The 27,215-nt window shown below is 31.6% G+C and overlaps 1 protein-coding gene across 1 annotated transcript in view; it reads left to right on the top strand.

Annotated features, from left to right (window-relative positions):
- The first annotated feature begins 232 nt into the window (after positions 1 to 232).
- Positions 233 to 27,215, top strand: part of LOC128643963 (cytochrome P450 2C18-like) — a 41,129-nt gene continuing 14,146 nt past the window's right edge. The window contains exon 1 of the mRNA XM_053696730.1: positions 233 to 344. Within this exon, the coding sequence (XP_053552705.1) occupies positions 233 to 344 (112 nt within the window). The remainder of the gene's footprint in view (positions 345 to 27,215) is intronic.

Genomic DNA, 27,215 nt, shown 5'->3' with positions numbered 1-27,215 from the left:
ATGTATCCATAGGCATTTGAGCACAAAACCAATTGAAAACCTTTAATTTAACCTTATTTTTTCAAGGCATGTTTAATTAGTGCTCATTAGGATGAATTATACAATTTTGTTGAGTATAATATTTATTAAGATAATATATCATTTTATGCTCACACATGATTATAACCATTTATTATTTCAGCTAGCTAAACAGTATGGTCCAGTATACAGTATCCAAATCGGGGCCCGAAAAATGGTTATACTCTGTGGATATGAAACTGTGAAAGATGCGCTAGTGAACCATGCAGAAGAATTTTCTGGAAGAGGAACATTGCCCATTTTTCATGATGTAAATAAGGAAAATGGTAAATCTGTTTTCAATTGTTTGTTAAAAAGTTGTAACAATTAGTATTATCCAACTATATTTCAATTGATTCACATCAGCATCTACTCAAATCTGCAGCTAATTATACTGAAAAGACAGAGCACGTTAAGGTACATTTGAATGCAAAATTCAAATATTTTAATTAACTAAAGCATTTCATTTTTGTATTAGTGTCCCTTGAAAATTATGGGCTTGCTTCCATTGAGTCGTTAAAAATGGAGCCGTAAGCTACCGATGTGGCCGACAGCTAAAAGTAATTTACGGCTCCATTTTAGTACCAGGTTTCCATTCATAAAGATAGCGTGGTGAAGCAGTCACTCTTTTCAACTGAACGTAAGTTTGCGCTGCCAACTGATGTCAGATTTGACAAAAAGCGTGCCATAACAAGTGCATTGCCATGGTAACCCGATCTTACGCTATAAAAATAATGGTTTGCATCTGCGCTCTTTACCTGTGATCGCCTCTAGAAAGACACGGGAGCTAGTTTCTCTGGTAGGAGTTTGGTGGGACACACGTCCATGCATTAGTTAAAGTGTAAGTAAAGTTAAACTGACAGTTCGCTACCAATGAAAATAAAATCCAAAATAAATAATAGTTTCATTCATCGTTTTTTTTAAATACCGTTTTTAATGCTTTAATTTAGTTATTTATTATCCCGTCTACTAACCTCCTTTCTCCACCCGCATAAAAAAAAATTTCCGTTAGTAGTGACGTTCTCATCCGTATCTAACGGATTGGGTCCCCCACTGGCGTCTACATAGGAAATGATGACTCCCACTTCCTGTTTTGCGCATGCGTTAGAGATTAATCTCTAGTACTCTGGATCCGCGCGTTCACAACTCACGCATGCGCACTTTAAACAATATTTGTACATCGATCGGCATCGGACCAAAACATTCTTCTATCTGCGATCCTTTTTTCAAAGTAAGTTTATGTATAACAAAAAGCAATTGATATATATATACACACTCTTAAAAAATATATACAAACTTTACAAAAGCATAGTTATTTTTTAATAATAATTTGATTATCATATATTAATGTTTTTAACATAATACAACATTTGATATGATAATTGTCAACAAGAAATAATATTTGCATTTGCAATGTTTTGTATTTTCGTTTCACATAATTAAATAATCTCTTTATAAGCAATGTTTTTATGTCTTGTGCCTAACAATGATCTGTATCGCAAATAATTAATACTGATAATCAATCCTTTATATTGTGTGTTCTACTCACCCGTAAAAATCATAAATCCTTTGACCTTTTTTTTTTAAATAAATTTTGATTTTGTATTGGATATCAACAATTAATTAAAAATTGTTAAAAATAAATGGATGCATATAAAGCACATTGGTTTGCATCAATTGTAACGATCTTTTCATAATGCAATGCTTTTAAGAAATGAAATTCTATATACAGGATTTTCCATATTCAAAAAAAAAAAAAATTGACAATATGTTTATCTCAGTTGCAATAACATATTTTTTAATTCTTATCAGCAATGCATTATCAATTAGTTATAACTATGAATAACGAATGTCTGGCTAAGAAAAAAATATATGTTTTAACAATCATTTTTTTCTTTTGATATTGAATACACTATAAAATATAATTCCTTTTCTTGTCATCTATTCGTTTTGCAAACACCCGTATTATTGATGTAAAGCAATCCGAATTGTTGTTCTTTTTAGCTTATAAGTAGATTGAACTTCATTTCAGAAAAACAAAGGATGAAGATAAAGAACATTGTTTTCCTCCATAACAACGAAGTTTTCAAAATGAAATGCTGTTAATCAAATGAATCCTATTTTTTAGTCTATTAAACCAAAAAGACAATCAATCATTGTAAAATGCTTTCTTTCTTAGTAAGACATTCTCTATTCATTGGTATCATAAAATTTAACTTCATTGCTGATAACAAGTTATAAAGAATGTCTTGCTTAGAATGAAAACACGTTACAAGGATTTATTGCTTATTTGATTGACTATACTATAAGATACAATCGCTTTACTGATCAACATTGTATTTTGCAAACTTCTTTTGTACTGATTTAAAGCTATTATTTTTCAATCCTTTGTTTTTTAACTAATTAAAAATCTTAGCTGTTATCACTTAAAAAAAAAAAGTACGATAAATCAAAGTTAGCAAATTATAGATTTCATTCTTGTTTCACATTTTTTGAATACACAATACTTTATTTAGCAGCTTTTCATCTTCCATACTTCCTTATCATTTATGCAAAGCAAAGTGTTTTCTCTGTATCCTTTTCTTTTCACAAAGTTTTAGTTTATTGCTGATATCTTTAAAAAAAAAAGTATGTCTCGAAAATAAAACTATTTTTAAATATTTATTTTATTTTAACTTGAATAGACTGTCTTATAGAATTTGTTTTAATGTCATCATTTAATTTTAAATACATCGTTATTTATGGAAAGCAATCTTCTTAAACCTTATCCTTTAATTTTAATAAACTGTAAATGCATTTCTTTAAAACACAGGTTGCATATAAATAACATTGATTAACATCAATACTAACGAATTCATATCAATCCAATGTTGATTAAAAAAGCTATTTTGTTATACAGTTTTCAAGAAAAAAACGAAATAAATCTTTGAAAAAACGTTACTTTATTAGAAATACATTCTTTATACATTGTTATCAGATGATACAAAGGAATACATATTATTTATGAAAAGCAAAGTATTTTATCTGCATCTTTTTATTGTGATAAAGTTTATCTTCATTTCTCATATCAATCAATAAAGAATGTTTTGTTAATAAGTAAATGAATTTAAATCAGATAAATTTCATTTGATTTTGACTTTGCTATAACATACAATTGCTTTTATTATCATCAATTCGTTTTGCTAACATCGTTACTATTGAGGCAAAGCAATCAACTTTATCTACATCCTTTGTTTATAAGAACAATCTAATTCAGTTCATAGAAATACAGGATGCAGATTTGCATTGCTTTCCATTGATCCAAACGAAGTTTACAAAAAGGAATGCTGAAAAGATAAGAAATTATATATTATACTCTAGTCAATCCTGAATAATATAAATCCTATTCAAATGTTTACTTTGTTACCAAGACATTTTTTAATCCTTATTATCATAAAGTTTCACTTCAATGCTTCTAACAAGGTGTAAAGAATGTCTTTCATAGAAACAAAAGAATTTTCAAAGATTTATTTAGTTGTTTTTTCACTAGACTATGAAATAGAATTGCTATTCTTCTCTGCATTGCCTTTAGCAAATTTCATTATTATGAATCTTGAGGCAAAGCAATATGCTTTATCTTCATACTTGTACTTTAATACACTTTAATTTCATTGTTGTTGAACTAATAATGCAGATAAATAATTTTTATTTAGATCAATACTTATAATGGTTGCAAAATGAAATGCTGATAATAAAAAAAATTCTATATTATAGTATTTTCAATTGAAAATCAATTAAAGGGACAGCTAACAACCCAATTTTTTTGATTCAAAAGTTAGACAATCCCTTTTATTTACAAATTCAACAGTATTGATAAACCAACACTGTTATGTTAAAGGCACAGTCTACAACTCAAAATTATATTCTTTACAAAGATTTATATAATCCCTTTATTACTCATTCCCCAGTTTTGCATAACCAAATTAAAATTCAAAAGCAATTTTTTAACTCTGTGATTATCTTGTATCTAATCCTTTTAAAAGTGAAACTTTATTTTAGTTCCTTTGATAAACCTGAAATTTAACCAATCATTCCCTGATCCAAGATAACTTCACGTGCATGAACACAGTGTTATCTATATGAATGACTAAGGACCTATAGCAGGTCTGAAACGTTGTATGTTTGTCTAAGAACCCAATTAGTGAAGAAATAAACGTCTTTTAATTATTGGTGTCTGTAAAAAATCATTATTTCTGCTTGGAGTGTTTGCAGGATAAGGCAGATCCTGGGTTCCGTGCCCCACAAGCCACATATTTTTTAGGTGCTGTTTTCCACAATTTTCTTTGAAAACAAGAATCATAAACAAGCAACAATTCTTTTATTTAAAAACCGTCCGTTACCTTCTACATCTTGCTCCTGTTTGTGTAAATAGTCTTTTCAGATTCCAAAGAAGAGCGAGTGGGTAATTGTCTAATTTCGCACTTGTACTGGTCTTTACAAAATGATTTTCTAAAGTCGTTTAAATTAAAGCTTCTAAGTAATTTTTTAAATACTTTTATTTATTTTTTTATATCAGTGTCTGTGCAACTTATTCTTTATAGTAGTGTCTCTTATTGGCAGTTATATGAAAGGTACAGTCAACAGCAGTATAGTTGTTGTTGAAAAATATTGTTAATACATTTAGTACCCATTCCACAGTTTGGCTAAAACAAGACTGTCCTATTAATATAGTTTTTAATTCTTTGACTAACTTCTATCTAAGCGGCTTCTGACCGTCCCTAATTAAATTACTTATAGTTATATCGACAGTATAGACTCATTTTCATATATCTGCATGTAATAGACACTACTATAAACAATAAGATGCACATATACTGATCTAAAAATCAATTTTAAAACAGTTTTAAAAATGTACTTATAAGCTTTCTGTTTAGCTTTGTTGAAAATGCAGTTGTAAAGCACACTGCAAGTGGGAAATAAGACACTACCACCCTCCCCCTTCGTTTGCATATGAAAAGACCCTTTACACAAACAGTAGCATTATGGAGAAGGTAGCTGACGGTATTCAAAATAAAATTTTGGGCTTGGTTAGGAGTCTGCAAATCAGAGCAATGTCATTTTAAAATAAGCAAAATAAAACATTTAAAAAATTTATTTTTTATTGGATTTATAAATAGATCATCTACAAAACATTTATGCTTATAAAAAATGAGTGTATAATGGACCTTTAACTATTGGTATGCATTTTAGTCAATCAGTGCAGTTTCTGCAACTAGACATTAGCGTGATCACAATGCTATCTATATGGGCTACATGAGCTTGCTCTCAACTTTTTTGAAATTTAATACAATAGAGGAGTCCTTCAAGGGCTTAGAAATTATCATATGTGCCTTCATAGGTTTGCTTTCAACCATAATACCAAGCGAACAAAGTTAAATTTTTAAAAAATTTGAATGTGAAAATGTGTTATAATTAAATGCACTGTTTGAAATATAAAAAATTTATTTGGACTCGACAGTCCCTTTAAAATTATTGTATACTGTCCCTTTAAAAATTTCCATTAGAGCATTAGGAATTTTGGATTTCAACTTGAATAAAAAAAATTTCTATTAAAAAATGTTTGTTATAAAGTAAATTGTAAAGTTGTTAAAGGGACAGTCAAGTCCAAAAAAACCTTTCATGTTTCAAATATGGCATGTAATTTTAAACAGCTTTCCAATTTTTTATCACCAATTTTGCTTTGTTCTTTTGGTATTCTTATTTGAAATCTAGACCTAGGAAGGCTCATATGATAATTTCTAAGCCCTTGAAGGCCGCCTCTAATAACATGCTTTTGTATTTGCTTTTCACAGCAGGGGAGAGCTGGTTCAGGTAAACCCTATAGATAACATTGTGAGCACGCCCGTGGATTGTGGCAGACACTGCACTAATTGGCTAAAATGAAAGTCAATAGATAATAAATAAAATGTCATGTGATCAGGGGGCTGTCAGAAGATGCTTAGATACAAGGTAATCACAGAGGTTAAAAGTATATTAATATAACTGTGTTGTTTATGCAAAACTGGGGAATGGGTAATAAAGGGATTATCTATCTTTTATAACAACAACAATTCTGGTGTTGACTGTCCCTTTAAAGATTACATGCGCTATTAGAATTTTTTTTTTTATTTATTACTTGACTGTCCCTTTAAATCTTTGTCAAATGTAGTCTAAATAAATATATGTTTATTTTATTTTTGTCAAATATCAGGAAATAAATGGCTTCTGGAGGAGAACCAAGAATTCGAACATTGTTTGACCTAGATGAACAGGAGGTGTCTCAAATGGTAATTTTAGTAATATTAAAAAAAAATTATATTGAAAAGTTCAGAAAAGTTCTGTCTCTGTTTACAGTAATTCAATTTCTTATTACATACATTTTATAAAACTTTTCTAAAGACGACTTTAAAAAAATAATTTTAGATATTTTTAAAAATTTAAAAAATATTACATAAATTTGTTTAAATGTAATGCGATCTATATATTTATATATATACATTTATACAAAACACTTATTTATTTTTCTAATTTATTGAATTCGATCAAAAATATTGGTTTAAGTTTTTAAATAGAGTTGCAAATTTTATATCTCACAGAAACGGTGTAAACATGTATTTAATTATTTTTTGCAAATTTATTAAAATCACATTAATAGTTAATTTTAACATGGGTTGGTAAACTTTTTAGATACACAGTTGTTGTGATATTTGAAATTTTATTTAATTTTTAAATTGTATTTGTTTATCTCATAATTTTGGTAAATCACTTTAATATACTTTTGATTTGAAATTCCAAAATTATTAAATTTTTAAATTTTTATTTTATTAGATGCAAAATTTAATTGATGAACAAAATGCGGAGCCTTTACTATTTGATGTGACCCAAAATCATCGTTGGGATCCACGTAGAAGTGCTGTTGAAATGGCCAGAGATTTAAATACACAGTCTACTGATCAAGATGGAAGTGAGATGGAAGAAGACTCTCAGCGATTGCAAAATATCGATTGGTGTTTATGTGGAAAATGTAAATTGATGCCAACAGTAATCGAATCATTTTGCTGTCGTGAAATGGAAGAGGTGGTCAGTAAAATTCAAGAGGGACATAATTGCATTTCAGAACATGATTACCATCAAAATACCAAAGATAGAGAATTCCTTAAAAGAATTGCTTTAATAACTAACAGTTTGGGACCATATAGATTACAAGGAGTTGAAAACATGCCAGAAAGGTAATATTACTTTTTTTAAATAATGTTTTTAACAGTATAGTATAAATAATTTAAATTTTAATTAAAAAACAATTATATCTTTTGTAGTTTAAAATTTTTGATTTAATTACATATGCTATATATTTTATTTATATATAGCTATATATACGATTGTATTGTTACCATACATATAATTTTATCGCACTAGTATCACTTAAAATGGATATATCAAATCTCTGGTTTATTATTTGTTTTTGATATCTTTTTTGACAAATTAACATGTTTTAAATTTTTTTTTTTAAACATGTAGAGCATTTAGAAAACTTGCATACCGTGACTATACTTGTTGGATTCATGGTTTTCTTGGTCCCAAAAATAGAAAACCAATTCCATCATGTGTCGTAAATAGTATTAGATCATCTTTTCCAGAAGCGGACAACATATATGTAGGTTTCCACTACCCAGAGGATGATGGACCTGCTTTTGAAATGATCTTAGACTGATCTTATTTTTATATGTAATTTTTTTTCTTTTTAATACTAAATGTTGAAGTTTTAGATATGATACATATTGTTAAAGATATATAAAAAAGATTTGTATATTTCATTTTGAGGATTTTTTTTAGTTTTAAAGTTGGTTAATACATATCACAACATATTTAATTTTTTATTTAATTTTGTATAGATTTCATATTTTTTTTTTTTATTTTATTGTAAAAAAAAAGTTGTATTAAAAAAATAAAACTATTCTAAATTTATCGTATTACATTTTTTGGAATATTAAAAATACAGTAACATTGAATAAAAATGTTTAAAAAATATTTTTGTGGATTATATTTTATTTATAAATTTATTATATTTCCAAAATTTTATAAATATTATTGAAAATTGATTGATGAAATATTATATAAACTTAGATTTTTTCGGTTATTTAAATAAATTTTTGCGTAGTAGAAATAAAAAATTAAAAATTTGAACATTAATATTCATGCATTTTGCTGTGGAAGTGATTGTGAAAGTGATGGTTCTTGGCCGTGCATGCTCTGAGCATCATAGAGGCTAGACATTACTATAAATATAGAGTTATGTTAAAAAATAGATATTAATTTTAATAAGATATTAGGTAGATAAGAATCTAGTATAATTTTTGAAATCGATGTTCTATATAGAGAAAAAAAAAGGTGAAATAGAAAAAAATACAAAATTTTTTTTTAAATAAAGTGTGAATCAAAGTTTTGGTGATAGAGTGAAAAATAAATTTTTAAAAGTAAACAACTTTAGGGACTGAAATTGAATGAAAGATAGGGCTAGGATTATTAGATTTTTAAATCCATGACCATTTACATATGCTTAAAAATTAATTTTTACTATGATGCTGCAAATTATGATTACTGAATCCTTCATTGAATTTTAAAAATTATTGTACCTGTGTCAGCTGTGGAAATTTAACACACCCCTCTAAATAAGGACACATCCTCATGTGGCACAACCAAATAATTTATTAAATAAATAAAAGGTAGACTAATAGACATAAAGAGACTCTGGGGGAGAGGGAGCGAGATAGATGGTGGGTAGAGGCAGAGAGACACATGGAGCGAAAGAGAGAGACAGGGGAGAGGGAGAGACAGTGATAGAGTGAAAAAAACAGAATGTTATAGTAAAATAGAGATAGAGAATCACACAGAGGGTTAGAGAGACACATAAGGGATAAGAGAGAGGCAGAGGAAGAGAGAAATTTATAGAAAAGAGAACATTTTGGATAAAAACACATAAGGAGAGAGACATGGAGATATATATATATATAGAGAGAGACAGATGGATATATAAACACACAGATGAGAGATAGAAAAACAGAGGGGAGAGACAGACAAAGACAGAGGGAATAAACAGAAAAACAGATGCGATTGAGACTAACAGAGAGAGAGAGTGTGTGACAGAGAGAGAGTGACAGAGAGGAGAGTGTGACAGAGAGTGAGATAGTGACAGTGAGAGAGAGAGTGACAGAGAGTGATAGTGACAGTGAGAGAGAGAGTGACAGAGAGAGTGAGAGAGAGTGTGACAGAGAGAGAGAGTGTGACAGAGAGAGAGTGTGACAGAGAGAGAGTGTGACAGAGAGAGAGAGAGAGAATGTGACAGAGAGAGAGAATGTGACAGAGAGAGAGAGTGTGACAGAGAGGGAGGGAGAGTGTGACAGAGAGGGAGGGAGAGTGTGACAGAGAGAGAGAGAGAGTGTGTGACAGAGAGAGAGAGAGTGTGACAGAGAGAGAGAGAGTGTGACAGAGAGAGAGAGAGTGTGACAGAGAGAGTGTGTGTGACAGAGAGAGAGAGTGTGGCAGAGAGAGAGAATGTGGCAGAGAGAGAGTGTGACAGAGAGAGAGATAGTGAGTGACAAAGAGAGAGAGAGTGTGTATGTATATATATATATATATATATATAATATTGAATTAATATTTATGTGTGTATCTTTTTCGGGCGTATCAAAGACACTGCCTCACCCGCCTCTGAGCTAACTACACATCACTGGAGGGGTAGTCGGAAAAAAACAGAGGGAAGTAAAAGAGACACAGAGTGTAGCGAGAGAGACACAGAGGAGAGTGAGAGACACATGGTTGAGTGAAGGAGACAGAGAGAGACATCTGGGACTGAGGGAGACAGAGTGGAGTGAGACACATACGTTGTAAGAGGGGGAGACAGAGGGAGGAGAGAGGAACATAATTGATGATATACCGAACACTGCCATGTGTGAGAGACACCAATTAATATTTAAATATTTGTTTTAAATTGAGTTTCAAGTGATAATAGTTTACAATATTTTAAAATTATATTAAAAATATAACAGCACATATGAATGTGATAATTAATAAATTAGTATTTTTTGTCAACATCTGGTTTGTCAAACATAGACAAAAGGAATATCTGTTTTTAATTAAATACTATAGCTAAAAAGAGAAATGGATAACGGCCAGCCCTAAGTTCACCTGATTGATGTCTCTCTCTGTATTGGGTCATAACAAAGAGATATGACTCAAATAAGCATTTATGTTACATTCAATATTCTTAACCACTTTTATACAGTTACTGTCGAAGCATGCTGTGTAATGTTGGACATACATGCTCTTGCCTATACAGAGCACAACATGTTTAAAAGCAACTAAAAAAAAATAAATATATTTTTAACCATATTAGAGGTGAAGCCCTGCCTCACCGGCATCTAGTGGCTGCACCACACTGAATATATATTATTATTATAAAAATATATATATATATATATATATATATATATATATATATATATATATATATATATATATATATTTATATATATTAATATATCTTCAAAAAATTAATTTTTACATACATCAATTGAAGGAATTTAAAAGATTATATATATATATATATATATATATATATATATATATATATATATAAAGTAAAAGGTATTGCTATCGATTTTGATAATTTTAAAAAATCAATTAGCAATGTTACATGTGTTTGATAATAATTTAATATTTGAAAAAATAGAAGTGAGAAATTGCACAAATTATTAAACCATTATATTTTTATTAAGAATAAAAAAAAAAATTACTTTGACCATGTCAATTAAAAATTAACTTTGGAAATATATAAAATAAAAAATGGATAAATAAAAACATTAGAAATTTAAATCTCTTATATATTTTTTTAAAATAAAATTATCAACATAAAATAATAAAAATAAAATAAATTATTTTTAATGTAAAAAAAAAAAAAAATTACTTTCCATATCTAGAGGTATGCTTTTCTATCAACAATTTTTTGTCCGGTCTCGGTGTTGAAGCTATGTTTGCCGGTAGCATGAGGTTTCTTGATACCCAGGTATGGGTAGTCTGTCCTTGAATGAGATTTAGAACATCGGTATTTAATTGGATAATATGGGACATGTCCATATCTTCATAAATTGGTCTGACTAACCATTGCTTCTTGCTTTTGGGAAAGTAACATGCAAAACGTTTATCTCCAAAAGTTCCAGTGTAATCATTTGCATGTTGAATTCGGGCATGGACTCGTTCAGAATTTTTGTTGTGTGCAATTGCAGCCAGCTTGGTTCTTGCCTCCATAGCATCCATTTGAAAATGAATACGTTTCGGGCGGTATTTTAGAACCAAGCTGTGGAAAACTTCGAGCTTTCCTGTATGGCAAAACAAATTAAGATGTTTCAGGTCATTTGTCATTTGATCATTACATATAATTTTCTCCAATTCATGGAATGCCTCAGTTTTTTTAGTTAACCATTTTCTCTCTCTTTCACCGTCATTTTCTAAAGGATCGTGCCTACATGACATTTGTTGCCCATCTTCAACCCACGAGTGAATGTTCAATACGTGGTAGAGACACGATTTCCAATATTTTTCCAGTAATTGTACATCGCCTTTGCATGTCATACAACATGACCAAAAATGGTTAGTAATTGATGGAATCCACTTCACAAGTTCTCTACAGCTACTTTTTCTGCTCACTTTTATAATTTTTTTCTTCAAACTTTTGACATAATGCCAGATGTCGTATTGATGATTAATTTTTTGATATTCTTCTCTCAGGATTTTTTTATGCTCACGTGACGATCAGTAGCTACTACCATTGCAAAAACACCATCATTGACCAATGAAGTCAATGCCTTACGGAATGCTTTAGCCTCCATAGCAACTGATGAAGTTGTCTCCGAAACCTGAACAATTTGAACATCCAATATTTTTTTGGATTTAGCCTCCATTATCGTGTAGGTACAAAATTTTGCTGAAAATCCCGGGCTATCACATTGCCCATCACCAGTAACTTTTATAGCCCTATCTTTAATAGCATTTAAATTATACAATCTTTCTTTCTTCCAAGCATTGTCAATTGTTGGGAAAAGGAATTCTTTTTGGTAACTGTAAAAAGTTGGTTTGGTGAGGAAGCATATACCAAAATATTTAAAATATTCTTCAATTTTATCAAAATTGTTACCAGTAAATAAAAGAGATGAGCACGCTAGAATATTTCCAACAGGTTTACGACCTATTGTTGGCTGGCTCTCCCAAAGTGTTGTATTGTGTCCAGCTTCACATTCGCCATATACTGTTAGTAAAGTTCCGACTTCTCTTTTCTGTATGGACATCATAGGGGAATCACAATTTTCATTAGATCGACATGGAATCAATTTCAATAACTCATCTAGACAAGTGTCAAAGACAATGTATTTTTTTTCCAAGACTAGATCTTTGTTGCTTTTTTCTTTTATTATAGAGAATTCACCCTCAGTTTCCAACGTAGTATCGGGAATGTACGATGGGTCTTGTACTCTAGATTCTGGATCTTCAATTTGTGAAATGTCCATGAGTTCGATATTTGTAGCTTCTTCTGTGTTATCCACCATTAACGGTTCTTCAAGAATAATATTATCATTTAATGGATCTCTTACATCGTCAGTTGGCCTATCAAATTCCATTTCCACATCCTGATTTTCAGGAATATTTAAGATTTCTTGAATTTGAGTGGTTGATCTTGCAGATGATATCGATGTTACTGCTAAAGAAGTTTCAGATGATACATCACCCATAGTCCAGGTGTGCTTGTCAGACATTTTAATCAAATCTTTAGAGGATGTTCCACGATTATGATGACCAATTTTTTTTAGAGTTTGAATTGCAACTGTCTTAGTTACATAATTGTGATCAAATGCAGTGTTAGCATCGACATATTCTTTTAAGTCGGTATTTGTCGATGCATCTTGTGTTGAAACATGTATTTTGTGTCCACAAGCATGGCAAAGTTGTATACGTGCTCTATTTTCTATCAAAAAGGCTGTTGAGCTTGTTGAAGTTGAAGCTTCTGAAAGCAACTCTGAAACATTGGATGAATGAGCTGAAGTAGTTGGTGTTGTACCATAAGTTGTTATCCTTGAAGGGAAAATAGTTGGAACTGCATCCGGAGTTAGTTTTTTATGTACACCCTGAGCTATGTAGCAATCTGGGTTGAAATGAATGGAACAGATACGGTAACGTATTGTTTTATTCGTGTCAAAAATACGTTGCACCATAGGTTCCAATTCGTTATCCTTATATTGGTTTGTCTGTTGCAACCAAATCCTAATTCTATCCATTGTTTTTGGAAAAACGTGAAAAGAAACATTCGGATTCTTTCTTCCTCTTCTTGTCGAACTCGGACAACCAATTACTATACAATCAGGCATTATTTCTGTTTTTCTGAAAAATAAAAATTAAATATTATTTATTATAAATTAAAATTTATTTTGAAAAAATACTAAAAATAATCTCATTTGGTGGAGCTATTTAGGATGTAGAAGATTATCTACATCAAAATGCAATGACTAGCGCCTATATAAAAATAAAAATTATATCTATAATTTTGTAATAAATTATTTAGCAAAGCAATACTTACTAAGATATCAATAAAAAAGGAGAATATCTACAACAATATGAAATGACTTTTGCATATATTTTAAAAAATTAGTGTACTTTAAAAATGGACAGTATAGTATAAATTAAAATTTCAATATTCAGATAAGAATTTCAATATTAATAAACTTTCAAAATTTATTTTATCTTGAAAATTTACTTTTTTAGCTTGATATTCTTCTTAGTTAAAAATAAACATAGATAGGCTCATATGCTAATTTCTAAGCCTTGGAGGGCTGCCTCTTATCACATGCTTTTTAAATCTCTTTTGAACACAGAAAGTACACGTGGGCCATATAGATAACACTGTGTTCAGGCACAGGGGTTTATTTAAGGGACAGTTTACTCCAAAAATTTCTCCACTTTAATTTGTTCCCAATGATCCACTTTACCTGCTGGAGTGTATTAAATTGTTTACAAGTAGCTCCTTTACCCTTATATTGGCATTTGTAAATTGTTGTTTTAGCATGTGGTATCCACACCTATTATGAAAGTTAGTGGCCGCGCGTACCAACTATAGATAAGCTTTGTAAACACAGGCATCAGCAGAAATTACACTCCCAGTCGGATATAGCAGAGATAAGGTCATACAATGTTGATTTTCCATTATTCTCTCAAAGTACAGGTTATTATTTTAAGGACAGATATAAGATAAAGAAGCAGGTATATGTGCACAATGTGATACAATAATGAGATATGATTATACCTACAAGCTCCACCCCTTTTATTAGGCTGTGTCTTCCAAACACAAAAAAAGAGCTTTCAGATAAACAAATATTCGTTAAAAAGCTAATTTTCATAGATTTTTTACTCTGCAGTTGGTAAAAAAGCAATTGTAAACACATTAAGGGAAAAACTAATTTACAGTATACTGTCCCTTTAAGTTTTAACACAAAACAATGATAAATTTAAAGAAATAGATAATGAACAATCAAAGTCATGTTATCAGGGGGCTGTAAAAAGGTTACTCGATATAAGCTAATCAAAGTGGTTAAAAAGTATATTAAAGGGACAGTCTACCATGTAATTGAAATTTTTTTCAAAGATAGATAATCCCTTTATTAACCATTCCACAATTTTGAAAAAAAATTATTTGTTATATTAATACACGTTTTACTTCTGTGACTAACTTGTATCAAAGCATCTTCTGACCGCCACTAATCACATGACGTTTAGTTATTATCTATTGCATTTAATTTTAGAAAATTAGTGCAGTGTCTGCCACTAGCCAGGAGCGTGATCACAATGCTTTCTATATGGCCTACATGAGCTTGCTCTCCCTGCTGTGAAAAGTAAATAAAATAGAGGCGGCCTTCAAGGGCTTAGAAATTATCATATGAACCTTCCTAAGTTTCTTTTCAACTAGAATACCAAGTGAACAAAGCAAAATTTTGGATAAAAGTAAATTGTAAAGTTGTTTAAAATTACTTGCCCTATTTTCCAAAAGAATTTTTTTGGGGTACATGACTGTCCCTTTAATATAACTGTGTTGGCTATTCAAAACTGGGGAATGGCTAATAAAGGTATTATCTATCTTTTGAAAAAATAACACTTCTATGGTACTCTGTGGATTTGAATGGACAGTCTATTCAACATTAAAATTTCATTATTCATATAGGATTTTAATTGTAATCAACTTTCCAATTTTCTTTTCTCATCCAATTTGCTTTTTTCTATTGGTATTACTAATTAAAACAAAAAATAGGTAGGTTCATGTGGTAATTTCTATGCTTTTGTGGTCTGCCTCTTATCACAGTCTTTTTAAATCTAATTTCAACACAAAGAGACAGAAAGCACACGTGGGCCATATAGATAACACTGTGTTCATGCACAGGGGGTTATTTAAAGGGACAGTCAACCATAGAATTGTTAATGTTTTAAAAGATAGATAATAACTTTATTACTCATTCACCAGTTTTGCATAACCAACACAGTTATATTAATGTACTTTTTACCTCTTTGATTACCTTATATCTAGTAACCTTCGTCCAGCCCCCGGATCTCATGACTGTGACTGTTTATTATCTAGTGTCTTAAATTTTGCATTGCTTTGTGCTCGATCTTAAATAACTTTATGTGCCTTAACACAGTGTTATCTATATAGCCCACGCTTATTTACTTTCTCTATGTGTTGAAAAGATATTTAAAAAGCATGTTAGAAGAGGCAGCCCTCAAAGGATTTAAAATTAACATATGAGCCTACCTATGTTTATTTGAAAATAAGAATACCAATAGAAAAAATAAAATTTGATGATAAAAGTAAATTGGAAAGTCAATTAAAATTAAAAGTCCTACCTGAAAAATGAAAGTTTAATTTATACTTGACTGTCCCTTTAAGATCTAGCACAAAACAAGTCTAAATTTAAGACAATACATAATAAACAGTCACAGTCATTTGATCAGGGGGCTGGTAGAAGGTTCTTAGATAAAAGTTAATCACAGAGGTAAAAAGTATATGAATATAACTATGTTGGTTATCCAAAACTGGGGAATGGGTAATAAAGGGATTATCTATTTTTTAAATAAATACAAATTCCATGCTAGGCTGTCCCTTTACTAAATGAGTTTGATAAGCAATGCTTACTAAGATGTATATAAAAATTGTGCTTATCGACAACAATATGTAATGATTTATGACAATAGAGATAAAAAAAAAAATATATAATGGTAATCCCAAAGTTAGATAAGCAATGATTACTAAGATGTAATTAAAAATGGAGCTTACCTACAAATATATGAAGTGACTTGTGCCTATAAAAAAAAAAAAATATGGAATGTTAATAGTAGAGTTAGCTAAGCAATGCTTACTAAGATTTAATTAAAAATGGAGCTTACCTACAAATATATGAAGTGACTTGTGCCTATCAAAAAAAAAAATATGTAATGTTAATAGTAGAGTTAGCTAAGCAATGCTTACTAAGATTTAATTATAAATGGAGCTTACCTACAAATATATTAAGTGACTTGTGCCTATCAAAAAAAAAAATTATGGAATGTTAATATTAGAGTTAGCTAAGCAATGCTTACTAAGAGTGAAATAAAAATGGAGCTTATATCCAACAATATTCACTAAATTGTGACCTTAGAAAGAGTAAAATATATTGACTGTTAATCACTGAGTTAGCTAATCAATTATTAACAATTTGACAAAAAAATTGTTATTATCTACCAAAGTATGCACTGAAATGTGCATATAGAAATATAAGAATCTATTCATTATAATCACCTGTATTAGAACAAACTCTATATAAAAAATTGTATAATACATATGGAGCTTATCTAAATTAATATTCTGTAAATGTGACAATAGAAAGATAATACAATATTCATTTATAATACATATATTCTAAATAATTAAATGAATATCAATAAATAACAATGGGGATTATCAAAGTCTATATTCACTGACTTATGCCTATATATTGAAAACAATAAATTCAATAGTAAACCCTGTATTACCATAAAATGATTAATACAATTAACATAACAGAAGATTTTATGTAGCACAATTTGTACTGAATTGTGCCTATAGACAGTTCATAATATATTCATAATGAATGTTTAAAACTGTATTAGCATAATAACGTTTAATTCAATTAAAATAAAAAGCTTTTAGAATACAGTAGGCAATGCATTGTGTCTATCAAAAGTTCAATATATTCAATTTTAAATAATTCAATGACAAATATATATTGAAATGAAATTAATAATGTATATTGAATAAAAAAATATATTACCTTTGTTGTGTCTATAGAAATAGACAAATATTTGTACTAATAATAACCTGTATGAAAAAAAGATATGGTAATAAATAAGTAACGTTTACAAAACAATATAAACTGACTGGTGCAGAATAAACGATCAAAAGATAGATACACAAGTTTATATTTATTGTTAAAGTAATAGAGAGAGATGGATTGTAAAATCAGAAAATGTGATTACCTCAAGCTCTACACAATGTGTTGATTATACAAAAAAACAAACAAACTTAGAGATAAGAATGAAGAGAGGAGCGCCAGAAAAGGGCTAGGCAAAAAAGCTTAAAGTTATTAAATATTTAAAAAGATACAATCAATATCTACTACATTTATAAACATGGATCCCTGTGTATAGCTAAAATTATAATAATTGATTAATAAATTCATTGATATTGTAATAGACACAGAGAAAGGGAAGAATGTCACAGATGGTGGGAAATGATATAGAGCAATAATGAACATTCTTAAAAGTATCAATATAGAAATAAACAATCAGTCTATAGAGTATCAATATAGAAATACATTAAAAACCGATATTGTCATAATGTTGCAATAAATGAAATGTCTAATATTGATAACATTATCAATACATTTACATTCGATATAAAGTAGAAATGTTACAATAAAAGATTAATCTATATAGGATAAATATAAACATAAATTATCATTCTATAGCGTATCCATGTAAAAATAACAACACAGTGTATATTGGATGAAACTATGATTAAATTAATGTTGTTAAAAGTAATCAATGAAAAAGGTTAATTTTTCAAAGTACACTGAGGTGTCAGTACAAATCCGTGCAAAATCTCAGTTGAGAAGAGAAATCAAAAGTGTAGGTGTTTGAGTAATTGTAATAAAAAACTTCAAATAAGTATAAAAACAAAGTGTTCCAAAGAAAAAAGTACAAACATAAAACGATGTATAAAATGTGTATAAAATGTGCTAATGCTATAACATATAGAAAATGTAAATCCAATTAAAAGATTAGATTCTTTAATCCTATGTACCTTACGGTGAATATAGAATGTCCGTTGCTGCGGAAGAGTGCAAGCATAACATATTAAAATGATAAATAAACAATTTTTTTTTCAAAGTTTTATTTATCATTTTAATATTCTATGTTTGCACTCTTCCGCAGCAACGGACATTCTATATTCACCGTAAGGTACATAGGATTAAACAATCTAATCTTTTAATTGTATTTACATTTTCTATATGTTTTAGCATTAGCACATTTTATACACATTTTATACATCGTTTTATGTTTGTACTTTTTTCTTTGTAACACTTTTTTTTATACTTATTTGAAGTTTTTTATTACAATTAATCAAACACCTACACTTTATATTTTTCATATCAAATGCGAGTTTGCACGTATTTGTTCTGACACCTCAGTGCACTATTAACGATTTTCATTGATTATTTTTAACAATACTAATTTATTGATAGTTTTATCCAATATACACTGTTATTATAGCTAAATGGATCCACTGTAGAATGTACATTATTACGCTATTGCATTGCCACCATCATTGATCTTGTTCATATTCTCTGTGTCTAAAAATAAATCAGTGTTTTTATTATTCATATATTCTCTGTTTTGATAAACACATGTATACATGCTTTAAAATGTAATCAATATTAATTGTATATAATAACCCATATATTTATTATTTATTTTTTAAAAAAATAAACTTTTTCTTGCGCACCCCTCTTCTTCTTATATATTAGTCATGTAATTTGTAATAAAATGCAAAACAATATAAAATAGTTTTAAATAACATGTACTGCATTGTGCAAACACCAACATAAAAAATCATTTAAAATGGCAATAGATAGATTTTAAATCTTTAACAAATATTAATAAAAACTGCTAATAAAGATATTGTTATCAAATTCATTATTGAGATCAAATTTTAATTAATATTGTATATATATATATTTAATTTATCAATGTCTATTATATTGCTTACCAATAATATTCCAATTTGCTCGTTGTGGTCTATAGGGGATTCGATGAAAGACGCGATGCTTCTCAGTCCGATATTACCCAACACAGTGATGAATGAATAAAGTTATACATTGATATAATGTATCGGAGTGTAGATGGCAGAATTGCGCATGCGCATATTTCCAAACATCGAGAACGCGCACGCATAGTCACGCAAACGGCAGTTAGGTGCGCATAAATTATTTTGAGAGACAAAGCAGGAAGAATGCGAGGGGGAGGAGGAAGCGGAGAAAATAGGGTATGAATAAATATAAGATTTCTTTGAAAGCAATGGTGTTATTCAAAAAACAAAGTTAGCGACTAGGATGTGGGTCAGATTATATGTTATAAGATGCATTGCACTTAGAAAAACTTTACTTTCACTTTAATTAACACACATTAGTTTTTATAAACACATTTTTTTTAATACAAACACAAATCACATTCACATTTTTTTTACTCCTTCATTTCATTAACCCTGTATTCCCATCTGCCTTTTGTTTGTCTCTTATTAACCCCGTATCCCTTTTCCCATCTTCCCTTTAACTACCCTTTCCTTAACTATTACATAACTTTTCTTCTTTTTTTTGCTTTTTGTTTTCTTTTATTTATTTCTTCATTGAAACACTTGCATTGTGTGCAAGATTTAGAGTTTAAATGGGAACCAGGCCTCAAAAAGTTCCTTTTTCCTCTTTTCACACCTAGTTGAGCTGGGTGTAATTTTTGTCAATGTATCGACAGCCTCTGGCAGTGTATTAACGGTTTGCTCTTTCATTGGAAACCTGGTATAAGTAATCGCTTAACAACTTATAATTCTTTCTATGGGATGCGAAAAGCAAATTATAACTCAATGGAAGCGAGCCCTATATTGTTAAACACATACCTAAAGCCCCGCTTGGATGGTGAAACAGGTTGCAACCCCTGAGCAGGACATGGCTGATGAACCAATTAGTAGCAGTATATGTTTGCAGCTGCCTATCATTGACTGTTTCCTTTTCAGGACCTGAACAGTACTTTAGCTATGTTTTCTTAGGGTTAAACTCATAGCTTGCAAAAAATAGTATTATAAAAGTTACACCATGTAAAGAATTGTATCCTTTTATTTTTGCATTAGAATTCTTTAAAAAAACACATATATTAATTTTGGATTATACCAATATTGCACTTTTTATATATGCATTGCATTTGTATAATAAGAGTATACCTTAATATTCTATTTGTGCACACTATGCTAGTTCCTTAAAAGAAAGACACTCCTAGGTCCACTGTTACGTATATTCAACAATATTTCAGCATACATTAAATGTGAGAGAAAAAACTTAAATCCTTTGTTATTCTGATTCACTAAAGTGTGAGTAAAGTTTTAAAAACCTAATGAATTTGTTCTATAACATAATATGCAAATGGAAGTGCTAGTTACCACTAACCACATCTTGGTGATACTGTACTTATTCTGGCTCCACAGATCAGTTTATTGGGCTTCATCTGACTGAATTTAGTACACACGCTACTTACTCTTTCTTCACTAAAAATCTAGTAAACCCTGCACTCAACATCAGGGCCGTCTTTAACACAGGGCAAAAGGGGCAGCTGCCCAGGGCCCAGTTTCTGTTGAGGGGCCCATGAGTCCTTAAAATTTTTTTTTTTTTTTATGATTCATACCAGACTGCTGATGTGACTACTGTCACAGTCAAAAGTACTCTGTTTATATATATATATTTTTTAAACTGTGCCAGACCATGCCGGTGTCATGTGACATGCCAAGCTATTGCCATGTGCTGTTTTAGATGTGCACTGTGCAGCACTGAATGCAAAGCCCTAACTCGGTATCGAGCCATTCCCACTGCATCAGAAAAGGTCCTACTGGGGTTACCACTGTTACCAGGTCACTGCTCTGGTGGTGGGGATTGTTTCTGGGTAGGGCTGACTGTAGGCGCATGCAGCAGAAAGCTGGAGCGGCAAGGGCGTGAGGATTTGAGCATCTGTGCTGCTGCACACACTGCTCTCTCCAGTCTTGAGGCTGTGTGACTCATCTCACACTGTATCCATGCAGCCTTGGACAGTCAGCATCCAGTCTGCTGGTCCCCTTAGCCCTGCTCTTTCTGCTGTGGCCCTAAGATCAACTAACTGAAGTTTGTTAGGGAAACAGTGCTTTGTAGAAAGGTGTCAGTGGGAAGAATAAGTGAGTGCACACACACCCTCCCCATGCAGCATTGTCTAGTGCAGGGTGAGAGGGAACTTGTTCCTAGCAAAGAAGTGACATGTGCTACTGTGGCTGATGTATAGTGTCATGCTGATACTTCACACATTAATGTAAGGTTTATTTTTCATAGTTTTTGTTTTCTCTCTGTCTCAGATTTTACAGCTTCCCATAGTAGTTCTGCTGTTCCAGTCAGTAAACTTATATTGGTCTTCACCTCCATGCTTCCTCCTCAGTCTTTACCTTGCTTTGCTCCTGTTGGCTGCCCTAAATCTCTTTAACCAGCTAACCTCACACCAGAATCACATTCAAAAGAATATTAAATTAATCCACAGTGGAGGAATTTATATATTTATTTACTTATTAGTACTGCTTAGGTCCAGTTTCACATATTGCAATTTATTTCATTTTTTTAAATGATTAGCCCAGCAGTGGATTATCCACTGCTGAGCTAATAATTAAAAAAAAATGATTTAGTTGTTTTTTGGGATGTTGGGGTGGAGAGTGAAATTGCATGGGGGGGGGGCAAGAATGTTTTTGTTCAGGGTCCAGTCAATATTAAAGACGGCCCTGCTCAACATTCATACCAGGCTGCTGAACATTATGTACCAGCAGGGATGTAGGCGCATAAAGGGCCCCATCTGACCTCTATAAGTATAAATAAATATGTAATATATCATTTTAAATTACAATAGCAAAAAAGTATTTGTGTATGGATACTGTATGTATATGTATGTATGTATGTATATATATATATATATATATATATATATTTATATATATATATATTTATATATTTATATATATATATATATATATATATATTATATATATATATATATATATATAAAATGTGTGTGTATATGTTGTATATGGGAACACATTTAAAGTTTAAGTTTAGAACGTGTTTCATTAAAAAAACAGTGGAATGACATATTTTTCTGTTAGATCCGGACTGGGAACTACTACAAAACTGGAAAATTTGAATTGATAAGGTTTAGTAGTTTTTTTTTTTTTTTTTAGATATTTGAGGGATTAAAAAATACAGGGGTATGAGTTGAACCTGCCATAGACTTAAAGTGGCATTAAAGATCTCAGTCTGCATATCCTAAAAGGGGTAATTAAAGTGTCGGTAAACGTAAAAAATAATGTTATATAATTCTGCACATAGTGCAGAATTATATAACATTATATTAGCCTTATCATTACAAAACCTTATTTGCCCTTTGAATTTTTTAAAAATTTGACAGGTTTTCAGACCCGCTCTCTGCGCTCTGCTGAGCGGGTCTGTTTGTTTTTACACAGCGCATCGGGCCAGCTGTATAGTCACATCCCGGTCCGACCGCTCCATTACACTAAGTGTAGCTCGCTCCTGCTCTGTCTGACAGCAGGAACGAGCTGCACTTAGTGTTATGGCGCGGTCGGGCCGGGCTGTGACTATACAGCTGGCCCGATGCGCTGTGTAAAAACAAAACAGGCCCGCTCAGCTCAGAGAGCGGGTCTGAAAACCTGTCAAATTTTTAAAAAATTCAAAGGTCAAATAAGGTTTTATAACGATAAGGCTAATATAATGTTATATAATTCTGCACTATGTGCAGAATTATATATCATTATATTTTACAGTATTTTACAATAATTTTAATAAATAAGCAAACTTATTTACAGAGCCATGTTGGCTGATCCACCCTCCCCCTCATGTGTATGTGTAGAGCTCAGCGTGTCATACTTATTGTATAGTGTTTTATAGTAATCAATCACTGTGTGTGTGAACAGCTCAGCGTGTCAGATTTATTGTATAGTGTTTTATAGTAATCAATCACTGTGTGTGTTACACAGCTCAGCGTGTCAGATTTTTTGTGTAGTGTTGTATAGTAATTAATCACTGTGTGTGTTGCACAGATCATTGTGTCAGACTTATTGCATAGTGTTGTATAGTAATCAATCACTGTGTGTTGCACAGCTCAGCATTTTAAACTTATTGTATAGTGTTGTATAGTAATCAATGACTGTGTGTGGGGCACAGCTCAGTGTGTCAGACAAATTGCATAGTGTTGTATAATAATCAATGACTGTGTGTGGTGCAGAGCTCAGCGTGTCAGACTTATTGTATAGTGTTGCATAGTAATCAATCACTGTGTGTGTGTTACACAGATTATTGTGTCAAACATACTGTATATTATTGTATAGTAATCAATCACTCTTTTTGTGGCACAGCTCAGGTGTCAGACTTACTGTATAGTGTTGTATAGTAATCAATGACTGTGTGTGGTGCACAGATCAGCGTATCAGACATACTGTATAGTGTTGTATAGTAACTAATCACTGTGTGTGGTGCACATTTATGTGTCAGACTTATTGAATAGTGCTGTATAGTAATCAATCACTGTTTTTGGTGCATAGCTCAGTGTGTCAGAGTTATTTTGTGTAGTATTGTATCGTTATCACTATGTGTATGTGCACAGCTCAGCATGTCAGGCTTATTGTATAATAATCAATAACTGTGTGTGGTGCACAGCTCAGTGTGTCAGACTTACTTTATATTATAATGTATCAATGACTGTTTGTGGTGCACAGCACAGTGTGTCAGACTTATTGTATAGTGTTGTATGATAATCACTGTGTGTGGTGCACAGCTCAGTGTGTCATACTTATTTTATAGTGTTGTATAGTAATCAATCACTGTGTGTAGTGCACAGCTCAGCGTGTCAGACTTATTGTATAGCGTTGTATAGTAATCACTGTGTGTGTGCGCACAGCTCAGCATGTCAGACTTATTGTATAGTGTTAAAATAATTACTCATTTTGATCTTAATCAGTGGTGGCTGGTGAACTTTGAAGGTGGTGGGGCACTAAACCACACCCCATGAAACAAAGCCCCACCCCTCAGATGGCTCCCCCCAAGAATATATGTATGTGTGTGTGTGTGTGTGTATATATATATATATATATATATATATATATATATATATTATATATATATATATATAATAGTTAATAAGTGAGGGGGACATATGTATAAATTATACATATGTCCCCCTTCCTTATTACCTATTTCATCCAATTACATGTACTTTATAATTCTACATATTTGTCCCATGTTTATGTTCTCACTTCATTCCCATATACCTTGTCCCACAATGCATTCTGACTTCTTTTCTTTTGTGAAGGGCTCTAACCCCCTCCCCCCCCCACGTGGAATGTATTATTGTTTGCAGTGACCAGAGCTGCATAGCAAGCACACAGATAGGAAGGGTTATGCTGTGGGATTTAGCTGCTGTCTAAATTCTGCCTGTCAAGATGATATGCGTTCAACACACAGAGCTAACTCACACAGCATAAAGCTTAGATTCCTCTGTCTAACAGTGCTGCAGGGGAGGCTATTGGTTTCCTCCCTGATTCTACTGGTTCTGAAAGGGACCTTTTGAAGAAATACTTTTATAGCCACTAATCATTTTTTTAAAAGGTAATAGGATTAATGACTAGCATTACCACAAGGTTGGCCACCTAGTAAAGAACAAAGAAAGCATAATACAATACATTTTCCTTTTATAGGATATGCAACCTTTCAGTTCACTTTTGCTCTAAACAAAGAACTAGTATAGTTAAGCAAAGTAATGTTTCTTCCATGAGCCCTTAAAAAAATAATATTTCTTGAACACACACAAAGGGGAGGATTTCAGCTCCTACTAAAGGGTGACTGTGGGAGGAGGAGGCCAGTTACTTGCAGCTGCTTTTTGCTACAGTGATTCCAGTTGGCTGCGTCTGCCGAGTGCTTGTTATCACACTCTCCCTTAGAGCCGGCTATACACAGTGTGTTGACACATTGCTTATATAACAAGGCTGGCGACTATCAAGCTACAGCTGGACACGATACCACCTAGTCCCAGCTTCTTCTCACATGCTTACTCTGTTGCCCAGTTCCTAGCACAGGAAAGCGCTACAGGCCAGTCTGGGGATCCAGTGCTACACAATGCAGGCAAGCAGCATTGACTCAGGCTGCATCTGCCGAGTGCTTGTTATCTCACTCCCCCTTAGATCTGGCTAAAGTTTAAGTTACATGCTTACACAGGAATGATTTTAACTAGTAACTAACTCACCACACTGCGCTCAGAAACGTCCTAAACACTAATATGCTTTATATATGGTATATAAAGCATATCTGTGTTTGTTTAGAAAGTTCCTGAGCGCAGCGTGGTGGGTTAGTTTCTAGTTAAAATTATTCCTGTGTAAGCATGTAACTTTAGTCGGCTCTAAGGGGGAGTGAGATAACAAGCACTCGGCAGACGCAGCCTAAGTCAATTGAGCATTATGGGTTACTTACCTTTCACTCCTCCAACTCTGTTGCCATCCCTGACGATCCCTCTGTGAGTCGGGACTCGCACACCACCTCCTGATCCCAGCTGTAAATAAAGATGTGCAAGCTCTCTCCCAGACTGCCACCATTTAAATAAATATGTAATTAAAAAAAAAAAAGTATATTCCTCTTCGGCTGTACACCTTTTCGCACACCGTCATCACATACACTCACATGGCTCTCACTCGCACAGTCAGAACTGTGCAATTTAGAAGGTAAAGGGCTGGGTTTGGGTTTGGCTGGGTTTGGGGCAGTGCTGCAGGCACCTAGTAATAAGTGCAAAGAGCTTGAAGCCTATACTTCTATCTATTGCACGTGCAGTGCGATAGAAGTAAAAACAGAATTTTTTTTTTTTTTACAAAATTGGACTGGAACCCTTTTTAGATTAATAAAATCAGGGGGTTCACGTACGCCTGTGCTCCTATAGAGGAGCCTCAACTGATCTTAATCCTCTTTTTTTGTACTTCTTATCATCTCTGTGTATTTTTTATATGTATAAACATATGAATTTGTGCATATGATTGTAAATTCAAGAAAAGAAAAAAAAGAAAATTAATTGGCAAAAACGTACGTTAATGCCTAGTGTTTAAGTTCTTAGTTGAACATTAAAAAGCAAGGAAAGTCCCAACTTAAACTGACCCTGCCTTGGGTGCTTTGCATGACATTGTCGAAGACATCACTGATTACATCACACATGTCATTGTTGATGACATCATCAATTACATCACTAGTGACATCACCTATGACATCATCAATGTCATCAGTAGTTACATAATGCATGACAATGTTCTACACATCAGAGAAATGTGGAAAAAATTTATTACAATCTGTCTGAGATTATTTTGTGCAATATGTTTATGACATCACGTATGAAACCATCCATACATTTCTACACATTGCTGTATATTATACAGCAATGTGTAGAAATGTATAGATGTTTTCACTGGACAAAAAAAAAGTATGTAGTGAGACATTTAGTATGTTGTTTATATTGACTTAATTGATTGTATGAAACGTGTTAACTGTGACCTAAGAGGATAAAGGGACATTATACACTAGATTTTCTTGGCATAAATGTTTTGTAGATGATCCATTTATATAGCCTATACAGCTTTTTTTATTTGCTTTTTTTATGTATAGTTTTGCTTATTTTTAAATAACATTGTACTGATTTTCAGACTCCTAACCAAGCCC

The sequence above is a fragment of the Bombina bombina genome, unplaced genomic scaffold, assembly GCF_027579735.1.
Source record: "Bombina bombina isolate aBomBom1 unplaced genomic scaffold, aBomBom1.pri scaffold_1597, whole genome shotgun sequence".
NCBI classification, from domain to species: domain Eukaryota; kingdom Metazoa; phylum Chordata; class Amphibia; order Anura; family Bombinatoridae; genus Bombina; species Bombina bombina.
Note: the sequence above shows the minus strand (reverse complement) of the source record. Positions and strands in the feature narration are given on the sequence as shown.